This window comes from Perca flavescens, chromosome 9 (genome assembly GCF_004354835.1).
Source record: "Perca flavescens isolate YP-PL-M2 chromosome 9, PFLA_1.0, whole genome shotgun sequence".
In the NCBI taxonomy this organism is placed as follows: domain Eukaryota; kingdom Metazoa; phylum Chordata; class Actinopteri; order Perciformes; family Percidae; genus Perca; species Perca flavescens.
This window is the reverse complement of record NC_041339.1, coordinates 12,547,330-12,571,085: the sequence shown is the minus strand read 5'-3', so window position 1 is coordinate 12,571,085 and position 23,756 is coordinate 12,547,330. Positions and strand designations below refer to the sequence as shown.

The window sequence follows — 23,756 nt, the reverse complement described above, 5'->3', positions numbered from 1 at the left end:
TATAGTAAATAAGCAAAAAGTGCTTGTAAATTGTAAATTGCTATTTGTAGTATGACTAGATATACAGTATATGGGAATGACATGTTAATGTTTTTTTATCAACTGTGTGCTTATTTTTTTATATATTAAAATATATTAAAATGTTAAATATTAAGATTCTGAAAATGCAGTTTTTTTGCTGAACAGTTTGTATGTTATAGTAGGCCTCAGTGGTGATATCCTGTCATAATATCACAATTCATTTTCGCACTTCAACGTGGGATTAATACCTTGGATGTGATTAATACACATCACAAAGAAAACAAACAAGTGCAAACGTAGTATAAATCAAAAGGGGACACTACTATTGTTTTGCGGTTACAGCTGATTGGCTGTTTTTTTTTTTTTAAAAGAAAGGTGTAATCAAACGTCACGTGACTCGGCGCTGCCTACCGCTGCGCTCCCTGCAGGAATCAGACGCAGAGAGAACGTTACAGGTGTAGGACGGAGCGCCGAGCCGGGATCCCAGGCTGACAAAAACTAAATTACAGCAGCAGTCTCAACGGTTTCTCATGTAGATCCTGAAAACTCCTGGTGAGTCTGATTCGGAAATATGACATGTGACTTATTAACTTGTTTGTGCGCAGGGTTTTTTTCCCCCAAAGGCTTTTTTTTTTTTTTTTTTTTTTCCACGGAGCTCGGGCTGGTTATGGGAATTGGTTTTGACAACCTGTGGGGTTGAGAGGTGCACACACTGTTAACTTCTCTGTCTTATCTAAGATTATAGGATATATCTAATAATAGCAGCCGAAAGCTAGACTAAGCAGTAGTAGTTTATGCGTTTAGGCTGCCGCGCAAACACTTCCCCACCGCAGACAGACAGACAAGACAGACAGACAGACAGAGACAGACAGGGAGAGAGAGAGAGACACTTGAAGGGTTGCTGCTGGTAAAGCTTCAGGACAAGTGGCAAAGCAGCGGATAATGTGGTTAAATCCTGTGGGGGAAAATGCTTGGAAGCACAATCCAAACTGTATTTATTAAACTTAAGTAGACTGCACAGATTGTCTCCATTACAAACCCAGGGACAAACCATTTAGTTTAAAATGTGCAAATATCTTATAAATAGTAAATAGTCCACCAAAAGAAACCGCTTGTGCATGTAGAAATGACCCAGGTTTTCATTTTGTGTATCATTTTGGAATAATTTGCTCAAAGTCTATAGAGCTACATTATTTATTCACCAACAGAACATCTGAATTGGCCTGTGTTTGCATTTGCAATTGAATTCAACTGAATAGCCTAGTATATATATAAGGTTAACGTGATATTTTAGGGTGTGCAGTTTTACGGATGGTGAGAATTACAGCACATGAGCGGGCAGAGGATATAGTAGTTGCTGTCAGTGCACTTGCTCAGCTGTCATACTGCAGCTCAGTGGGGTCACTGGGTGTCAGGGCTGCACACTGCTACACTACACAGTACACTGGAACTCTGTGGTCTCTGAGCTAGACATGATGCCTGTTTCCTTTGTCTTTTACTGTAAGCTATGCACACACACACACACACACACACACACACACACACACACACACACACACACACACACTTTATTTGTACACAGTATTTGGAGTGACTCCAAAAGTTAAAAGAAAGGGTAACACTTTACTTGAAGTTTTCTACATAAGAGTGACATGACACTGTCATGAACACATGACACTCACATGACACAGTCATGACACAGTCATGACACATGAACCCTAACCCTAACCATAACTTGTCATGACAAAACCGAAAGAAAACTAATTTGTTTCCCCTCGATATTAAGTGTTGAACAGACTCCAAAACTCACTGCATGTTCACTGAACTCCTGCTTCATGTAGGTTTACATGTCAACCAGCAACAGTGGAAAAAACCAGCTCCTGACAAGTGACAAAGTTTTTCACAGGTCTTCTACACAGGTGAAAAACAGTGTGTTTTAAATTGCAGCATCGCTGACGCACATGTTAAATAAAGGGTGTAACTACTGTTGTTGAACACACACATGAAGGCTTGTCTTCTAGTAGCTCATAATCAGATAGACTCAGATGGTCAATAAAGTGACTTAGATAAGTTAGAACCACAGCAGGAAAAAGCAGTTTAATAGCTGTTTATGGCACACAATAGGCTTTACATGGCTTTTTAAAGATGATTTTTTTGGGGGGCTTTTCCCTTTATTATAGTGACAGTGGACAGACAAGAAAGGGAGAGCGAGATGGGGTTAGACACGCAGCAAAGGCAGCAGGTCGGATTCGAACCCGCGCCGCTGCAGGACTCAGCCAACATGGGCAAACGCTCTTACTGGGTGAGCTAGAGGCCACCCCAGATGTGGCATTTTTAAGATTTTTTTTTTTTTTTTTATAGATGCATATCTGGTCCTTCCATGGTTATGCTGTCATTTTATATATCTGAATACAATTCATATACAGACTAGAATTGAAATTATTTTCAATAGCTGAATACTGGTTCAAGCTAAAATAGTTCCTTTGTGCAGCTTCTCCAATGTGAAGCTTTTCTCAGTTTTAATTAGATTAGATTCAACTTTATTGTCATTGTTCAGAGTACAAGTACAAAGACACCGAAATGCAGTTTGCGTCCAACCAGAAGTGCAAAAGAAAAAAGCAGAAAAGAGCAATGCGATATACAAGTATAGACAGGTGGTGCATAGACAGGACAAGAAATATATTGCAGTGTTATAAGAGCACAATAAATATAGCTATGTAATATGAACAATGTATGTACAACATGTACAGATATGTGCAATGTAGTAGCAGTGACATTATACTAGTAGTAAGAATAATATAGATATATGCAGTGTATTAACAGAATATATAATAAGAAAAACAGAATAAATAAGGATATACTGAATGAACCATATAGACAGATATGTGCAGTATGTACAGCTATGTGCATTGTGGTAACATTATAAGAGTAGTACCAATAAGTATATGTGCAGGATTAATAGTATGAAGAGCAGTAGAATATGGCTATTTATAGTGAATATCTTCTATCAAAATGAGACATCTGAAGACATCACCTTGGGCTTTTTAGAAGTTACAGTGGTCACTTTCTACTGTTTTCTGACATTTTATAGACCAAAAGATCAAGAACATAACCCCCATATGAATACATATTGAAATGATGGTTAGTTGCAGCAGCCCTGGTATTGACTCTATGAAGTTGGATACAATGTCATTAAATCAGTTTATTGGTTTTGATTTCAAATCCAAAACTGAAGTGCTCACCACATTTAGTTTTCTTGGGTGTTCCCGTCTGTCAGTGAACTTGTCACACAACACAGGTAGGCAGAGATGTTTGGGTGTTCATGTTTTCCTTTTGTGCCCCAGCTCCTGCTGAGACTTGCCTGGGTGTGTTTTTTTTTCTGTGTGTATGTGTGTGTTCAAGCGTGCATTTACACTCAACCAGACTTGTCTCATTAATGACAAGTGATTTGTCATTTTTTTTTTATATTGTTGTTCGCTTAGTTATTATCCATTAGCCTAACGATGCATGTGGTAAAAGGCTTAAAAACTACACACACAGCATTTTGGTTTTTTGAAGTATTGTTTTCAGCTAATTACAACTCTCCTGAACATTGCATGCAAATAAAAGGTGGCCAAGCACTGTCATTATGATAAAATAATGGCTTGTCCTAGCCGTCTGAGCTTGCAAAAATATAACCCGCTGCTGAACTGGGGTGTGTTTTCCAGTGAATGTTTCACAACACAGTCTGTGACACAACAAGGAGTGTCAAAGGTGAGCAGCCTCCCACAACCGGTTTCCTGATTAGGCCCCTGTGATGGAATAGTGCAGCACGCTCACCAGCCAGCCTGTCAGTGGGCCACTCAGCATACAACTTGACTGGCACTAGGGCTGAACAATTAATCGTTTTCAAATTGAAATCGCGATTTTTAAAGAATGCGATTAGCTAATCGTGAAGACCGCGATAGTCTATATAGATGACTTCAATATATATCAATCAACTTCCGGGATTGCTCCGTTGTCGCCAGGAATTCCGTCGGATCACACTCTTTTCGGCCTGGATGTCCGTTACCTTCCGCTTTCTTTGTGTTGGAATTTTAAAGTCCAGTCGATTTATGAGGACTTTGGTTAACTGCTCCTCAGATCTCTGCAGGGTAAATCCAATTTATAGTGAATGAGTGCTGTATGACTGCTGGCTGTGGCTATGTTAGTCCTATGTCACCTGCCTAGGGACTGAAGATGAAAAGTAGTTATTTTTACTAATCAAATAAAACCCCCCCAAAAATACAGCTAGATAGATTCTCTATCCAATCTGAGTTTTATGTTTCACGACTAAAACAACTTTTGAACGTACACATGTTCCACCAAAACAAGTTCCTTCCAGAGGCTATTTTGGAGTGGCACCGTGGCTCCGTCCGGTGCTTAGCGGCGCCCATGATTATGTGATTGGTTTAAAGAAATGCCAATCAATTTTCTCCCATCCCGGAATACTGTGTGGACCAGCCAGACCCTCCTTCGCAGCGCTGTGGAGGAAGGTCTGTCAAAGCAAGACTAAGACCGTGATTAATCGAATGTGAATATTTAGTTATATGTTTAGTGTAACATTTGGGTTAACATTTTTACTTTTTTCTAGGGCTGCCATATTTAGTTATATGTTTAGTGTAACATTTGGGTTAACATTTTAACTTTTTTCTAGGGCTGCCACCCCTTAGTCGATTAGTCGACTAATCGGTCGTTTTGGTCTTAGTCGATTAAGATTTCTTTAGTCGATTAGTCATTTTTTATGCTTATTCATGCTTAATTACTTATTTCCAAGAAACCTCTGAGCACATTTATGGTAAACACAAGATTTAAAGTGCCGCTTTTGCAGGATTAATTGTGGAGAAACTCAGTTTTACAGATGGTTAATTAACTACATTTATATTGTGCTTTTCTAGTCTTAACCACCTCTCAAAGCGCACAGCTCTGTCAATTAAATCAACTAATCGATTAGTCGACAAGTGTTAGTCGACTAAGAATTTCTTTAGTCGAGGACAACCCTAGTTTTTTCACAAGATAAATGCTGGAATAATGTTACATATCACAGATTGTTTACAGAAATGTCCTATTTTCAGTGGATTTTTCATTTAATTTGTATTACTTTATATAACATGATTGTAGAAGGTGCGATATGTATATTATATAATTGTACTGAGGCATATCAGACATTTCAGTTTACAGGAAAGTGCTGATATTTATTTATTGGAATTGTTGTTGTACTATAACTATAGCTTTTGTGATAAATGTTCTGTGTTTGACTGTTCAATGTTCCATGCTTATTTAAAGAAAAACACTTATTGCTGGGTAATTCATATCTATGTTTTCATGCTTGCATAAGAATATAGAGCAGTTTTGATGGTGTGTCATGTTAATATGCTCCATGACATGTTTTATCTGTTACACAGTGAATATTGAACATTTTTTTAAAAAAATAATCGCAAATCGAATCGTAATCGCAATATCTGGCAGAGAAATTGCATTTATTTTTTTCTTTTCTTCATCGATTCCTCCCCTCCCAAATCGTTCAGCCAGAGGAGGCCTCACACATACAGCACAGCGTAGTGCAGTCATACAAATAAAGACGCACACACCAGAACCCGGTCCTATGCAGTCAGGGCTTACTCCAGCTGTTTGACTCTTCACATGACTTTTTGGATTTGGATTTGTTATGACTCACAGTGATGACAACAGTGCGCATGTATGTGCACGTTTCAGACACCGCTGTTTTGGAGGTTGTAATTTGTACGCATCATGTAGTCGTAGTGAGAACCCATCGTAGAGAATTGTAGATATGCTGGAGGCTCCTGAACAGGCTATAAATACCCTCATGCTTCAAGTGGTTGGCCTGTTTGGAGATAGCGCTGCAGGGCTTCTTGGACCTATTGTAATAGTTTATGTGCTGCCTTTGCAACCCACAGTGGTTTATAAGTGAAAAAAACGGCGCTAACCTTTTCAGGATTCTGCTTGGCGTAAAAGTGCATGTGGGAGATACATTTTCACATTAACATCTGGAGATGTAAAGAGAAACTATTTACGTCACACTCTTGGTGGTTGTTCTGGTTTTTTGTAGAAGCTCATCTTCCCTGACGCTGACTTTGTGGTTGCTATATTTACATGCAACCACGTAGACAATGTTTCATAATGTTCTTCATTGTATGCAGATACTGTACTATTTTTGTCATAAACAATGCCATTAATAAATATTCCACTTCTTTTATAATGTGCCTGTCATGAGTAATGAGTAACAACAGCCCTACAGGTTTTGCTGGCTGTACAGCTTTGATCCCGCATAAACAAAAGACAGAGCTGGATTTCACAACATACCCTTTGCCTCAGTGGAGAGCACACCTAACTTGATGGTGGTTTATGATTATTATTATTATTATTATTATGCTCACTAGTACTGGAAGAGAGAACAAATATGTTCTAAACTTCAATGGTTTATGAATCATTCACGTGTGAAATATAATGTAAGGACCCTTTATACACAATCTGCTGAAATCCACCAGCCTTCATTAATGATTTACTTGTATTAATAAAAAAGCCACTTTGTCAAATGCCATTTAGTCTGCAGCTATTAATGCTAGTGCGCAATTAACAAATACATTTTGGCAATGGCGTTGTGCATCAGGTAAAGGGTTCAAAGGTCCATGTGGGATGGTCCTTCCTGATTAATTCAAAAGAACAAAGAAGCAGCAAAGGTGGAGGACATAGACACGCACACATGGGATCTTAATCTTACCATCCAAAAATAACTTTTATCCATGCATTTATTTCATCCAATGCATTATTATTGTTTCTAGGGATAGACCGATTATGTTTTTTTTTTGGCAGTTTGCAGATTATCTGTATCAGCGTTTTATTTACTAGATAACCGATAAAGTAAAGTCCATCCCTCATTGTTTATATGGAAATCATAAAGCTGCACTAATCCATTTTTTTTTTTTTATGAGCAACAGTTCAAATGTGCAATATGAAGGGTGTTCCTCATAGTGACGAACCAGAACACCGAGCTCGGCAACTTCCCTCAGCTCTATGGAAAGTTGTAGCTTCTTTTAGCTAGTTGTTTTGGTTTTCTGGCACGCAAACTGCTCGCAGCAACCTTGTTGCTAGGCAGCCGCAGCATACAGCTTTTATTCAGTAAATACATTCTAATAAAGCAGACAGATTTTTTAGCGTGTTTATCAACGCCGTTCGGCTGCCATTGACCTATATTACGTGTGAATTTTTGCTGTAGCGAGTAGTATGAAAGGACGTAATTCCCCAATGTTTCTTTCCTAAACCCAACCGTTTATTGTTTTCTTAAGCGTGTGACGTTGGTCACCGTCGTGTTTTTGTCGTTTTTTTGTGTTTTTGTCGTGTTTTTGTCGTGTTTTTGTCGTTTTCTTGTGTTACTAAAGCCTTTCGCAATGTTCTTTTCCTAAACCCAACTGTATACAGCGTAGACATAGACGTGGAAAGCTCAAAATGTGTACAGATAACAAGCCATTTGGCTTTAGGAAAGTGGTGTGTATGTTTAAGCAAAGTCATGATGCCATGTTGCAGACGAATAAAGTTACTTTAAGCCTCCTGTCCAGCACCAAATGACTGACAGATAGTCAAAGTTGATGCAGAAAGTGGAGCATTTAGTAGAGCTGCAGAATATGAGGAAAATATGCAATGTTGTTGAATTTTGTCAATAACTATTTTACTTGCAATAAATAAAGATATATTAAAGTGTACTCAGTTCTTTAGTTTTGCACAGTACCTGTGCTTGTGACATGACATCTCATCTGTATCCAAAATATGACAGCTAGATGGCTGATGTGCTATTTGATTTAGGCACCAGTTTCGTCTGCGCTCATCTTGTCACACTTTTCTCCTTCAACAATGCAGTGTAGTACTGCAGCAGCAGCACTAGTTTAATAAACTTTGCTCGCATACATGCAGATTCTGACCAATCAGACAACAAAGCAGTGCCTACAGACAGAATGTAACTTAATAAGTTGCTACTATATTTTTTTCTACTTTCACGATGTGTTTATCGCGTGAGTTGAGATGTCGATGACGATGAAAAACCTATATGTTGTGCAGCCCTAGCATTTAGCAGCTAAAGAGACACATTTTTCCCTGTGGAGTTGATCTGAAGTAGAGTAAATATTTGACTTATGTTTGTTAGGTGGCCAAACAAACTTTTTGTTGCTCGGTGTCTGCTGGATGTGTCAATAGGTTGCTAAAATGTTCACCATTCGCCAATACATTTGCAGTGTAAGGGGATAGATAATTATGTCAAGTGTTGTGTTTCATTCAACATGTTCAATTGCTTGAAAGAGGTTAAGATTTTTTAACGTTAGAAATCTCATACTAAAAAAAGACTAGAAAAGCAGCTGTGTGCCACTGGTGACTGATAACTTTACTAACTAAAAACCTCAGCTGTGCATCCCCCCCCAACCCTCAAACACACACACACACACACACACACACACACACACACACACACACACACACACACACACACAGTGGCCACACGTTCACATGTCAGTGTGTGACCATGGATAAGCCAAGGAGAGAAACAGGGACAACTGCTGCACGCTTTTATTGTTATAGTCATACCTGTCTGTCTGCACTGTTTGGAAGTATCTGTCAAATGCTGTGAAAAACAACCTGCAGTCATTTCATTCAGCTGTAGAGCTCAACCTACAGCCCCACCCTCCCCCCCACCACCCTAACCCCCCAACCCCCACGCCACCCCCACCCTCACAGCCTGAGGGGGGAAAGGATGCAAGACATCGGCGCTCTGACAACAGACGAGCAGTCCTGTACATGCAGCAGCTCGTCCCGCTGTGTCAAGTAACAACAAGGTGGGAGCATGGCAGTTTGTTGCGAAATGCACATTAAAAACTGAGGTTGTTCAGATGCACAAGGGAGCGAGTGCCTGGCTGTCTCTCGAGGAAATTTGGATGCTGTCATTTTTGCTTTCTGTCAACAGGCGAGGGCTCTGTGGTGTGTGTCTCAAAGGATCTGTTCGTCTCTGTGAAATCTTGCTGTATTTTCTTCTCTGCGAGCTAAAAAAAAATCTAAACAACACTTGCAAAGCAGCTGTGTGGTGCGGCTGCTTTTTGAGCAGTGTGCACCAAAAAAAGATAAGAGTATAGTTTTTACATTGCGAGTCTGCTCTTAAGTATGCTTTGTGTGTTATTCTGAGAAAAAGCGCCTTGATGAATTTTGAATGAGGCTGCGCTGCTCAGTTAGTCAAAACAGAAAGAAACTCGCCAAAGAAGTGGTAGGTCTCAATTCAGCTTGAATCCCAGGGTAGGGATGGAGCGCTAAAGCAATGAATTGGTGTGATCTGCATGCATGCCCAAACCTGAAATGATCCCCTCTGCCGCTGAGCCCAGAGGAAGCAGGTTCTTATCAGGGAGGAGGACAGGAAGAGACAGAGAGTGGGGGAGGAAGAGAGAGTGGGGGGTTGGTGGGCAGCAAGGCGGCATTTCACTTGACATCAGTTTCCTCTGTGAAGTTTACAGTTATGACTTTTCATAGTTCAGGCTAAGTGGTGCTGGACTTCTCTGATGTAACAAGGTTTTATTTGTCAATGATTTGCACACAAATCTAACCACTATTTTTAACAGTAAGCCTCTGATACAAAATTGGGTTAACTCTGGAGATTGAAAGACATATAACTGACAGGGAGAGTCTAATGAAAACTGCTTTACATTGCATTATGGGAATTGTAGGATCCAGTGTTGTTGGCGTCATACAGTGCACTGAAAGTCAGGATATTTTGGTTGATTTTGACCGTTGTGAGTAGGGCTGGGCGATATGGAGTAAATCAGATATCACGATATTCTTGACCAAATACCTCGATATCGATATTGTGGCGATATACTAGGGTTGAAAATTGGTGCTTTAACAAAATATCTTCACACTTAGATTTTAGATAAATAATCATCAGTAATGTGGACATAATGTCTAAGTGCGGAAAAGGCAAATAATAGAACGGCTAGAACAGGCTGGTAAGTTCAGAAAAGTACATACTTACTGTAATGCAGCTTATAAAACCAGTAAAAGACAACACTTATGTCACTTAATATCACTATATTACGATATCCAAAATATCGATATAATATCGATATATTGCCCAGCCCTAGTTGTGAGTCCCCCCAGGCCCTTGTAGGAGGAAGCTTATGGTCAGTTCTCTGGTGAAAGATCTGAATGATCATCTGATGTCTATCTTTCATTCCTGCTTACTGTCAATTGACTGCATAGATTTTCATTTTGCTAATTATATGAGGTCATTTTTTAAAAAGTTATTATTTTATCCACTTTGTCTTTTCATGTCATGGGTATCTTTAATAATTTAATGCATAAATGTTTTCATATCTTTCCTAGAGATGTCCATCAAGATGATCTCCTCCAGTATTCATCACCAGTAGCTGGGCAGCATGTCTTCTGCTCCTCCTTCCAGAGAGGACACCAGTAGCTCATTAGCACTGCGCTGGAGGCTAACGCCGACATAGATACACCATCCGCAAGACACCGGCTTCAAACTGAGCCAAAATCAGGCTGAGCTGCACCCTCCCCTACAGACCTGGTTAAACATACTTATGAACTGCCTTCAGAGGATGACTTGTGCCAGAGTGGCACATGTCCAGGACAGTGACATCACCACAGTGTGACAGCGGCAACATCTGGACTGAAACCTTGGACCATGTTCTGTGTTTGATCGGGTGCTTTGGTGGCAGAGCTGGACTGTGCAGCTCTTCCGCACTTCCGAACCTGGACTCTGAGCCATGTCTTTTCTCTCAGCCCTGAGCATCGTCTGTGGATTGATGCTTCATGTTTCATTTAGTGCACTCAACGCTCACTACTGTGTCCCACGAAAGACTGTCCCCTACCAGAGTAAGTCACACATTCTCAATGCTTCCCCACTAATATGTCATGGGATATGCGTGTGTTGGTACAGGGTTTCCGGAATATTTACTACTCGGTTCCACCAGTAAATACCAGAATTTGTGTCAGTTTAATAATGCATTTTAATATTTTAACCACTGTGTGTGAACAAGCAGTGCAACTTTAACTTTAGTTTATCTGCTGGCTGGGACAAGCTTATAACCAGTGGTGTAGTCTAACGTATTGTAGTGGGTATACTATATATTAGGGATGCACCAAATCCAGATTTTTGGGGTTCGGCCGAATACCGAATCCACTGGTTAAGATTCTGCCGAATACCGAATCCTACTCCCATCCTCAGTCCATTAACACAGTAAACACATTAATGAAGTAAACAAATGGTTAACACCAGTTTTTAGCTGTGACTGCCCTTCCTTTGCCGTACCTAAAGTTGCTGCATTTTGGCTGCTGTCTGTAGATTCTTTCATGCACAACTCGTATTCTTTCGGATGTTTCATACGCAAATGTTTTAACAGCGGTGATGTTGTATGTTGATGTTGTATTGTTTAGGGTCCTCGCCACCACGAGACAAATCGCCATTTCAAATTGAACATGCAGCTTGACTTGAATCCCCTTCTTTTGACTGAAAGTACTGACAAACAACACTTTTTCTGCTCACAAGTTCCATTTTCACAGCCTACTGCATTGAACGGTCCACCTATTACGTCAACAGCTTCCCGTAAAAAAAAATCGGCGTCATTACGTCGACAAGCGTAATGCGCGTAGTGCAAGCGTAGGATTCGGTTTGGTGGTTAAAAATTCTATGGTTCAGCAGAAACTGAACAATATCAAAAGCCCAATATTCGGCCGAAGCCGAATCCTGAATTTGGTGCATCCCATAATATAATAATATAATAAATATGGCCTACTGTATATATGGGCCAGAATCTGCCTTTGGGGAAGGGGGGACATATTATAGTGGGGGGTCTGGCTGTTCTCCCCCAGGGAAGTTTTGAGCCTCAACAACTTAATTTTCTGCACTTAGATACACTTTTATGCACCAATTTAAGGTGGAAATACCTTTATTTAGCCTATGCGAAGAAAAAGAACACAGATTACAAAATATATCAAAAATATAATGGAAAGTATGTTGCATGTGTGTCATTGGGCATTTTTAAGTGGGTATATGGATATCCTGGAGCTTTCTTAGTGGGTATACTGCATATACCTGCGTATCACGTAGACCACACCACTGCTTATTACATTTCAATGAGTTTGCTTTTTTTTTTGCTGTTGGAGCATTTTGCCAACTGCAGAGAGTCACAGCAGCTAAAATCTAGTAAGTAATGCAGATGCTTATCTTTTTAGACGAGCTGAAGTTGTTCAAAGAAGAGGGGATCTTCAACTACTCCACCATGCTAATGAGAGACGACTTGGGTGTGCTGCTGCTGGGGGCCAGAGAAGCCGTATATGCTCTGGACATCGACAACGTATCGGTCAAAAAGTCTGCGGTAAGAACATGTGAAAGATGTGTTTCTAGAGCGTGAAGGTCTGCCACTCTGTTCTGATCAGCCAGCTGTGTTCTGTTATGAAGCTGTTGTAAAATAAAGCATAAACACACATGCCTGCAGAACAGTTACATATTAAGATGCAAATCCTCTTTTGCTAGATTAAATTGTTGTTCATTAACTTTTAATTATTGCAGATTAAAAATTGAAGATTTATTGAACATTAATGATATGTTATGGTGATTGAAGGCATTTCATCAAATAACCAGTAAGCCACTCAAGGCCGGAATTGTCTTTCCTTATCATGGATTACGGTATATCAGATGTTCCTATACGATTTTGGTTTATAATTTCTTAAAATTAGGTCAAGTCTATTTGTGAGCCCACATCACAGATGGGCGTGGTGGCGTAGATGGAAGTTATGAGCAGTTCAGTTTAAGATTTTTCCCTCAGCATGTCTAATATGAAGGATTATTTGAAGACTGACAAAGTGAGCGTATCCAGTATTTCACAAGAAATAAAGCAAAAATTGAAGAAAGTTAGAAAAAACCAAATTGTGCAACAGAAGTTAAACAAAATTAAATTCTTGTACCTTTTTAATCAGTTCATGACCCCTCACACTTATCTTGGTCACAAGCACATTTCACTAACATTTCACAATCACTTCATGCCTCCAGTGGGTGTATTCTTTCTCTGCCTGCTTTCACTATTTTCAGACAGTGTATTTTGGCTGAAGATTGCTTACAGAAACGCATTAAATTGCATAATGAACTGCTCTCACATCAGCAGCCAGTTCAACACGGTTTTCTATTTGCATGAGGAATGTGAATGAATAATGATCTTGTTGAACTTTAGAGACAGTGGTCTATTGATTTCAAATTGTAGTTAGACAGCTAACAGTCACAAGTGAAGAGGGACAGGTGTCCCGGCCTGCACCGAACTGACTGGTCTTGACGTTGGATAAATAACGAGATGTGTTGGGGTAAACGGGCTGAAAAACTGCCGTGCTGTGGGTTGCGACACCATTCATATATGCTTTGACGAGACACTTTCCCTCTGTTGTTGATGCAGGTGTATTGGCGAGTTACCGAGGAGAAGCAGAGGGAGTGCACGTACAAAGGAAAACATGCTGAGGTTTGTGTAACGTCTTTCCAAACAGAGCTTGCGTACGCTAACTTTTACTTTTACTTTTACTTAAAGGATGGCTAAAATCAGTTTACTTCCCCATGAGGTTTATATCTGTGCATTTGTAGATCATTTATATCTTTTTCCTCTTCAAGTCTTTACACAGCAGGTTTTGTTCTTTGAAGTGCTTTTGCTTTCAGCTTTATACTGAATGTCCAAATAAAGGCCCAAGTAGAAAATGTACACAGCCTTGACCTTTCGGTCACCAGCTCAACCCCAGGCAGCCGGTGCAGTCGCTGTATGTGAGAGGCATGTTTGTGTTTTTGCGGCTGAACTAACAAAGCTCTGACCTTGGCATTCTCTCTGCTGGATCTTGTTGCAGGTGGAATGCCGCAACTACATTCGAACCCTGCACAAAGTGAATGACACCACAATGTTTGTGTGTGGCACAAATGCTTTTAGCCCCTCCTGTGATTATATGGTGAGTAAACTGTAGAATATGGAGTTGGCTTAGAGGATTTTGTAAATTGTTTGTGTATGCAGGATCTCTGTTGATAAAGTGAGGCGGTGGTGGTGGTTGTTTGAGTCATTCCAATCATTTGCAAACCCTTTTCCTTTACTTTGATTATAAACTCCTCATAGGCTTCAATGCTCCCATTTAGAGGGATATTTTGGATTTTTTTGAAGTGGGGTTGTATGAGATAGATGGATACATAGATAGATGGATAGATCGATTTTTATTGATCCCAAAAATGGGTGTTACAGCAGCAACATATCAGACACACAGCACACATACAGAATATACATGAAATAATAGGATATAATATACATGAAAGAATAAATAGGATAGAATACAAGAACAAATATTCAAAAAAATGAAGATAAAATATTCAAAAAAATACAAACTAGAGAATGTACAACATATATACAAGTTAGGAATAAAAATGTACAACTACTTAAATAGTATTAATAAATATGTAAGTAAACCTGTGCAAGTTGCACTTAGTGCAGTTATGATGTATAGTGATGTATATGAGTCTTATCTAACACTCCGTGATGAAGTGTTAAAAAGTTGTATTGCCTGTGGTAGGAATGATTTCTTGTAGCCGTCAGTGCGACATCGAAGCTGTCGGAGCATCTTAGAGAAGGTGCTCCTCTGTTGGACCAGTGTGGGGTGGAGAGGTTGGTCGGGGTTAGCAGTTTGTTCAGTGACCTCCTTACCACCACAGCTTCAAATGTCTCCTGTTTGCAGCCAATAACAGAGCCAGCCTTCATGATCAGTGTGTAAGATCAGTTTGTGTTGCTGGCTCCGATGCAGCTGCCCCAGCAGACTTCGTGCAGTGCTGTTGATTTTCCAGTTCAGTGTGTTGTCGATGTTGATACCTCTGTACTCCTCAACCGTGTCCACATCTCCACCCAGGATGCAAAGGGCGGGGCGACCTCTAGCTCACCCAGTAAGAGCGTGCGCCCCATGTAGGCTGAGGCCTTTGCAGCGGCCCGGGTTTGAAATCCGACCTGCGGCCCTTTGCTGCGTGTCATCCCCCATCTGTCTCCCACCTTCCTTGTCTATCCACTGTCACTTTGAAATAAAGGGAAAAAAGCCCCCCCAAAAAATAAGCTTTAAGAATGCAAAGGGGCTACGGAGCCGTTCCCTTCCTACTGAAGTCAATCACCATCTCTCTGGTCTTATTCACGTTCAGCAGCAGGTGATTCTTACCAGTCCACTCCAGCTCTCTGTCCTACTCCTCCTGTCCATCCCTTATACCCCCAACAACTGCAGAGTCATCAGAAAACTTCTGTAGGTGACATGACTCTAAATTACTGAAAGTCTGTGGTGTCTAAGGTGAAACAGAATAGGAGACAGCACAGTCCCCTGTGGAGCCCCTGTACCACTCAACACCACCATCAGACAGAACACACTCCAGACGTGGGCTGCCTGTCAGGTAGTCAGTGATCCAGGCGACTGTTGATGACGCACCGACACCCATCAGCTGCAGCCTCTCACCTGGTAGCAGTGGCTGGATGGTGTTGAATGCCCTGGAGAAATCCAAAAATGGGATTCTCACAGTACCCGCCACCGCCATGCAGGTGCAAATGAGCTCGCTTGCAGAAGAAGGATGACAGCGTCGTCTACTCCCAGACGAGGCTGGTAGGCAAACTGTAGAGGGTCCAGAGAAGATCTCAACAGGGGCCTCAGGTAGGCCAAGACCAGCCTCTCCAGCACCTTTATCACAAAGGACGTGTAGTCCTTGAGGCCAGATGAAGTAGACTTCTCGGGGACCAGGACAAGGCAGGACGTCTTCCACAGCAGCGGCACCCTCTGCAGGCTCAGGCTCAGGTTGAAGAGATGCTGGAGAACAGCAGAGAGCTGGCTGGCGCAGGTCTTCAGGACCCTTGGGCTGGTGAAGCCTCTCCAGCTGTCCCCTCACCTGGCCAGGTGTGATTGAAAAGCAGGGGGGGCTTGAAGTGTCTGTGGGGGAAGAGGAAATGTGCTGTAGTGGTGGGGGGAGTGGGCAGACCACAGGGGAGTGAGTGGGGGGAGGCAGTGAGTGGGTGTGGGGGGGTTGGTGGAGTTGTAGAGGAGGCAGGGGATGCCTGTGAGCTAAACCTGTTACAGTAACAGTTCCGCTCGTTTGCTCTCTCAAGGCTTCCTGGTGTTTGTCGTCTTCTACCCCCACACCCGGTGATCTCTTTCATCCCCGTCCACACCTCCCTGATATTGTTTTGTCGCAGTCTGGCCTCCAGCTTCCTCCTGTTAGGAGTCTTTACACTCCCTCAGTTTCTCCCGCTTTTCATGCTGTACCTTCCTTTATCTACAGTAGATTGCGGTCGGCAACCCCCCTGTTTGGGGAAGCAGACAGCGCTTCGACGCGGGAGCTAAGCAGTTTACTGCTGTAGACAGAGCCACATAGTAAAACATACTTTAGTCACCTAATAAAATCAATATCTGTTAAAGTGTACGCTATATTTCACCGCTTTACCTTGCTGTCAAACAGCACCTTTTACGACGGGGAACCGAAGCCTTTGTATTGCTCTTTTCAAAGTTAGAAAAACTAAAACTGCAAGGCAAAATTGCAGTTTTTGTCAAAGGAGTCTGGTGGCTTTGAAGAGAGCATAGATGGATATGGATGGATTCTAAATATAGCATATACTTAAACAGATATTGATTTTATTTCAGTGGGCCTTTGTTTACATTTAGCTGCTGCCCCCGTCAACAGCAGTACATTGCCTGCTTCTCCAAACTGGGGGCGGGCCGACCGCCATGTACTGTACGTACCACACTGACTATGAATAGATACTTCATACAACCCCACTTCAAAAAATCCAAACTATTTCTTTAAACTAATGGTAGTAATGCTTCTTTAAGGTCCATACAGGTGGTTTTGCATGATTAAAGGATGAGGTTGGCATTCTATATTTTTTTATTGTCAGCAAATCCATTGAAAAGATCAAACCTATACTTCCCTACCTCACTACCCTGTCTGTGGCATTCCAAGCCCATTTATTCCCACTGAAGAGTCTATAGAAACGGGTTACAGAGTATATTTTTCATTATTTTTTTTATTTTTTTTTTAAGTCTCCGTGATTTTCTAAAACGGCTCATCACTGTAGTTTTTAGCAGACATTTCTCGTACACGGTAAATAGTGCATTTGTTGGGGACTATTTTATACACATAATTGGTGCTTTAGTGAGTATTTACAGCTGCAGGACAGTGTATGTAGAATTGACTCAAAATGTCAATGTCAACATGTTAGACAATGCAACAGTGTGGCTCTGATGCGTTTTGGGCAACAATGGAGGCCTGTGGCACACAGAAATAAGCTATATCATATTTTTCATGGAATTAGTTTACAAAAAGAAAAATATAGAACATCACCTGACTCATCCTTTAAGCCAAACCGCAATAATTATGGATGGATATTGCAGGTAATATACAGTACAAAGGCCTTAAGATGCAGTTCCTTTAATGACCACTGTGCTTGTTCTGAAAAACTCCAATTGCATTAAATTAAAAAAACTCCCCTTCTCTGTCTTGTAATACAGAGTCAACACGTTTTCTCAGCAAGAGGCCGTGGTTTACATTTCCTTCTTCCAATGTGCGTCTTGCTTGCGATTAAAGCGAAAAAAGAAAAAGCTTATCGCTTCATAATGGTGTTTTGCTTATTTATTGTCTTTGTTGAATTTGATTGTTCAACAACATCCATTAGCTTATGAATGCAGTGTATTTTGGCAAGGAACTCAAATCTCAGTGGGCTGAGTTTTCTGAACTCCTCACCAAGGAAAATTAAATGTTTTTTTATGTGCAGAACCACAACTTTTATATAAAAAATAACATGGTATATGTTTACTTTAAGGGATAGTCCATCTCAATAATTATTTAGCAAGATATCATTTGAACAAGAATATAAAACAATTGCTGTGTTGAAGGTTGGAGATCAATTTAAAAACTTGTATTGTCTTTTATATAATTGGGAAAAGGGTGAGTCATAATGTAAATATATGCAAGTTGGAGTTCATTGGCTAAAACATGCAAACCACTGGTGAAGTGGTAAAGTCCCAATACTGTTCCTCAATAAAATTGCAGCGTTTGTCTTTATTTTTCCTCTCTCTCTCTCTCTCTCTCTCTCTCCCTTTCTCTCTACCTTTGTTTCCGACAGACGTTTGTTAATGGACAGCTGAGGCTGGAGGGAAAGCAGGAGGAGGGAAAGGGGAAGTGTCCTTTTGATCCCTTCCAGAGATACTCCTCCCTCATGGTTGGTGAGTGTCTGAGTCAGATTTGCTGCCAACGGGAACAAAGCACAGAGTGCGGCCGAGCATTCAAAGTGCACCAACAGAAAAGAGCAGCGTATGATAACTGTGTGCAAATTTTACGAGGCCACAAGACATGATCACCGAATGCAGTTACAAATGTAACCCAGTATCTCCGCTAGTGCTACCTGCTCACTCAAAATATGTACTAATTAGTCAGAACAAGCAGGTCGGCTGTGTCCATTAGTGCACATATAAATTAGATATTGTTCTAGCTTAATATGAATAATGGATTTCCAGGAATGTTTCCTCACCTCTTGTTCCTGTCCAACAGGAAATGACCTGTATTCTGCTACATCCATCAACTTCTTGGGCTCTGAGCCGGTGGTTCTGCGCAGCTCAGACTTGGCTCTCCGCACTGAGTTTAAGAGCTCCTGGCTCAGTGGTGAGTTCCTCATGAAAAAAAAAACAACTGCCCATTTCAAGTTTTATATAAAGGTGTGCATAGTTGAAGCAACAGCCCCACTACTTATGTATAATGCTTTAATCTAACTGAGGCAGGAAGCTTGTAGATTTTTCTGCATCAGTCCTAAGCATTTATTTAATTTCTTTTTGTGATTTCAGGGCCAAACTTTGTCTACATGGACTTTGTGGGTGAGAGTTTTGGTAGTCCGGATGGTGATGATGATAAGGTGTACATGTTCTTCAGCGAGAATGCCATGGAGTACGACTTCTACAGCAAAGTTGCTGTGTCCCGAGTGGCCCGTGTCTGCAAGGTATAATTAAGTACTATATCAAAACTTGCAGTCCCTGCAAGACCTTTGGCATTTTCAGAGACTTTAAAGAGAGAGTAGGTTTAATAACATTGCTGTTTGAAAATGTGCAAACTTTGTGTTTGGCCTCACGCTGCCTGTCTGACACTGGTCTGGTTGTTGTGGTTGAGAGGAATGTCTGCAGAACTGCACATGACCGAGTGCCTCTGTCTCTGTGTTTAGGGGGATATGGGCGGCCAGCGGACACTGCAGAGGAAATGGACGTCGTTCCTGAAAGCTCGTCTGGATTGTTCCCTCCCTGAACCCAGCCTGCCCCCCATTGTCCAGGATGTCTTCCTGCTTAAGGACGATGACTGGAGGAAGAGCGTCTTCTACGCTGTCTTCACTCCGCAGTCGTAAGTACATACAATCAAATCCTGTAGTTTTATGGCTTAGGGCGGGTGTTGATGTGCATCAAGTTAGGAAGTAAGCTAATGAAAAAGATGTCTATATTCACACAATTATTGGTCAGAATAAATTTGTCATTTGTCTGATACAGTATGTTAATATAAGGCATTTAGAAGTTAATATTTTTTATCTGACAGTTGACATTTCTAAAGTACTCTCCACTAGGGCTGTCCTCGACTAAAGAAATTCTTAGTCGACTAACACTTATACGACTTAGACTAATCGATTAGTTGATTTAATTGACAGAGCTGTGCGCTTTGAGAGGTGGTTAAGACTAGAAAAGCCATCTGTAAAACTGAGTTTCTCCACAATTAATCCTGCAAAAGCACCACTTTAAATATTGTGTTTACCATAAATGTTCTCATGAGTTTCTTGGAAATGAGTAATTAAGCATGAATAAGCATAAAGAATGACTAATCGACTAAAGAAATCTTAGTCAACTAAGACCAAAACGAATGATTAGTCGACTAATCGACTAAAAGGTGGCAGCCCTACTCTCCACAAACATTTGGCAGTTTGCTTGAATAAATGTGTTTGATTTGATGTTTCCAGGAGCTTGTCCCAGGTCTCTGCAGTATGTGCATATAGTGTGTCGGCCATTCGAGACATTTTTAATGAGGGCAAGTTTAAGACACCGGTCGCTGTGGAGACATCTCACGTCAAGTGGGTGATGTACACTGGAGAGGTGCCAGTCCCCAGACCAGGAGCGGTGAGTCTAAAGACAAAGACGTTTGTTGCAGCCAATAAGTGCTTCTGGATATTAAAGATCTGAAATCTGAAAAACCCACAATTCTGAATTGACGTTTTGTGTTTCAGTGCATCAATAGTGTGGCACGTCAAATGGGGATGAATCGCTCTCTGGACCTTCCAGACAAAACCCTCCAGTTCATTAGGGACCGCCCCCTTATGGACGAGGCTGTTCGCCCGCTGACAGAGGGGCCGCTTCTGCTCAAGAGGGGAGCTTTGCTGACTCGGATTGTCGTGGACAATGTGTTGGCTCTGGACAGACAGCGATACGCCGTCATGTTCATTGGCACAGGTAAACTATGGGATGGGATGGGAAGTAGGTGTAATTTTACAAAGATGAACGTAGACCTGATCTGATGTTGGGGCTATTATAAGCTTCTTTCTCAGCTTAGTTTTCTGTATGATTGTTCTGGTTAATTAAACTTAAAGCCCCTGAAAACTTGTTTTTTAAAGGTCCCATGGCATTAAAATTTCATTTTATGAGGTTTTTTAACATTAATATGTGTTCCCCCAGCCTGCCTATGGTCCCCCAGTGGCTAGAAATGGCGATAGGTTTAAACCGAGCCCTGGGTGTCCTTCTCTGCCTTTGAGAAAATGAAAGCTCAGATGGGCCGATCTGGAATTTTGCTCCTTATGATGTCATAAGGAGCAAGATTACCTCCCCTTTCTCTGCTTTGCCCGCCCAGAGAATTTGGCCCACCCATGAGAGAGAGACATCATGACTTTCAAACGAGCAAAGTGGCAGTTGGTCAAGGCATAAGCAAACAGCAAACAACCCCACAACTGTCATCTTGTTTTTATTCAAATTCTGATTGCACATCACCTTTTTCCATCTGAGCCCCGCCTACTTCAAACCAGTCTTAAAAGCCAGGGCAAAAACATGAAATACATGTGAAAAGCACAAAACTGTTCAGACTTGGACACAAAATAGTTTTTTTTCACATAGGAACCCATTGGTTATAGTAAGAATCTGATTGAGAAAATATCTTTTGGGGATCCTTTTAATGGGAAACTTTTAAAGCCACCACAACATTTGTTTTAATCGGTACCTTTTTTAGACATACACTTTGTGTAACGTGCTTATTATGTGGGTATTATATGGCCCTTTTTTTGTCTCCTGATAGAAAACGGTTACGTTCAGAAGGCTGTCAACTACGCTGGAGAGATGTTCATCATTGAGGAAATTCAACTGTATGAAAACCCAGTTCCTATTAGCATCCTGCGCCTCTCATCCAGCAAGGTGACTCTTAACAGGTTCAATACAGTGGCAATACGGTTTGTTAGCTCATCATTATCATAGGTTATGGTCATTTACTGATGTTATTTCTTGGCAAATATTGTACAATGAGCTTTATTTTGAATTTATATCTCAATTTAAATATGTTGTCACTATATTGCTTCTGACAGGCAGTAGAGAGGCTTCAGGCAGTAGAGAGGCTTCAGTGGGTTTAAAGATGAAATTGTGTGTGTGTGTGTGTGTGTGTGTGTGTGTGTGTGTGTGTGTGTGTGTGTGTGTGTGTATATAAACATAGGGCCAACTGTATGCAGGATCAGAGTTCGGTGCTATCCAGATGCCGGTCAGTAACTGCAGCCGGTACGACACTTGTGTGGACTGCATCCTGGCTAGGGATCCTTACTGTGCCTGGGACTTAGACACCCAGCAGTGCTCCTCAGTCTACAGCTTATCACCCCCCTCAAGTAATGCAATACAGAGTCTGAAGGAGGGAAACGTCGCACAATGTCCCAAGCCAGGTACATTTACAACCAACAGCTTCCCAGCCAAGTCTTATTCATTAGCGTGCAGGGAGACCAACTTCATGTGTGTCTGTGTGTTTTTTTTTTTTTTTTTTTTTTATTTAGATCCAGTAGCAGCTGTGGACGTTACCCTAGTTCCAGAAAACAATATCCAGCTGCCTTGCCAGCTCCACTCCAACTTGGCGCAGGTCCTGTGGCGATTCTCTGACCAAACACTTCACTCCAACAACAAATACTACATCTACAGCGGGGGCCTCCTCATCCTGAGCGCGTCTGAATCGGACGCCGGCCTGTACACCTGTGACTCAGTAGAGCTGATCAACGGCAGAGCATACAACCGGACTGTGGCGGTTTATCATTTACAGCTCTACTCTTTGGCTGGAGCGGTGGACCACACTACTCCTGGCAATCAGGTGACAAATTCCACAAACTCTATTCACAGTCTGACTACAGCTGCACCAGGGCTGGTAACTCCGCCAGATGGGGTCAGCAAGGAACCGTTGTCTCCCGAGAGCCAAAGCAACACTAGCAGGGTAACTCGTTTAGAGGTGGCGGTGGCTCTGCTCTCGCTGCTTTGTATCTCCCTGATGGGGGTCTTATTTTGGGTCTGGAGTCAGGGACGTTGGGGATGCTTCAAGTTTGCGCAGCACCCCAGTGAAAGCGAGCGGAAAAGGCAGTCAGCCGAATACATGCACATCCCGAACAGAACTTCAGAGATTAAGCTCCTGGGGCCTGAGTCTGGAAGACCTTGCAGTGCCAATAATAATCACTCTGCTGTTGACTTCAAAGGGAACGGGGAGCACCACTTCACACCTATGGCCAACATTTCAAGTCTGGACGGGCTGGGATACATAAATGATGAGTCAGAGATTTGACTCTGCTGAGGTATAGAATTCAGCCAAAGGCCGACAACAGTGCACTAATTATCTTCCTATAGATGTGCTGCTGTAGAAAAGGTCTTCACATTAGAAATTCTTTTGATTGGCGTCATGTTTCTCGTCAATTTCCTCCACTGTCTATCATTTCTGTTCTCTGAATGATGATGATGAGACTTATCAGGATTTCTCTTGGAATTTCCCTCGAGGAAATAGTTGAAAAGTCATTTTTTTTATATACTGTATGTATTTTTTGTACAATGATATACACTGTGTAATATATTGTGTACAGGTAAGAGCTTTTTTTTTTTTTTCAACTACTATTTATTATGAACAAAGTTTTTATTTCAGCTATCATACTACTGTAAATAAGATCTTGTAAATAGTGTCAGCAACAGTGAACAAGTAGCAAACACTTTGACCTCTAATTTACAGGCAGATTTCATTTTATGGACTTTTTTATGGTTTTATTCAAGACAACATTCATCAGCCAGAGAGCATACTGTCCGCTCTTTGGCTGTGGGGTTAATGATTGACTCTTTTCGGCCGTTTGTCCATCACCTTCCCTTTCTTTGTGTTGGAATTCTAAACTCCGGTGGATTTCTGAGGACTATGGTTAACTGCTCCTCAGATCTCTGCAGGGTAAATCCAGACAGCTAGCTAGACTATCTGTCCAATCTGAGTTTTCTGTTGCACGACTAAAACAACTTTTGAACGTACACACGTTCCACCAAAACAAGTTCCTTCCCGAGGCTATTTTGGAGTGGTACCGTGGCTCTGTCCGGTGCTTGGCGCCGCCCAAGACGATTGTGATTGGTGTAAAGAAATGCCAATAAACCAGAGCACGTTTTTCTCCCATCCCGGA

At 41.5% G+C, this 23,756-nt stretch overlaps 1 protein-coding gene across 1 annotated transcript; it reads left to right on the top strand.

The window, feature by feature from the left end:
- The first annotated feature begins 471 nt into the window (after positions 1-471).
- Positions 472-23,521, top strand: si:ch211-129c21.1 (semaphorin-4E). The gene is made up of 14 exons (XM_028587743.1): positions 472-573; positions 10,411-10,920; positions 12,280-12,422; positions 13,491-13,553; positions 13,927-14,025; positions 18,204-18,303; positions 18,629-18,739; positions 18,919-19,070; positions 19,290-19,462; positions 20,067-20,223; positions 20,331-20,553; positions 21,386-21,501; positions 21,794-22,013; positions 22,122-23,521. Exons 2-14 carry the CDS (start codon positions 10,812-10,814, stop codon positions 22,889-22,891), a joined length of 2,436 nt encoding a protein of 811 aa, XP_028443544.1. The 5' UTR covers positions 472-573; positions 10,411-10,811; the 3' UTR covers positions 22,892-23,521.
- The last annotated feature ends 235 nt before the right edge of the window (positions 23,522-23,756 follow it).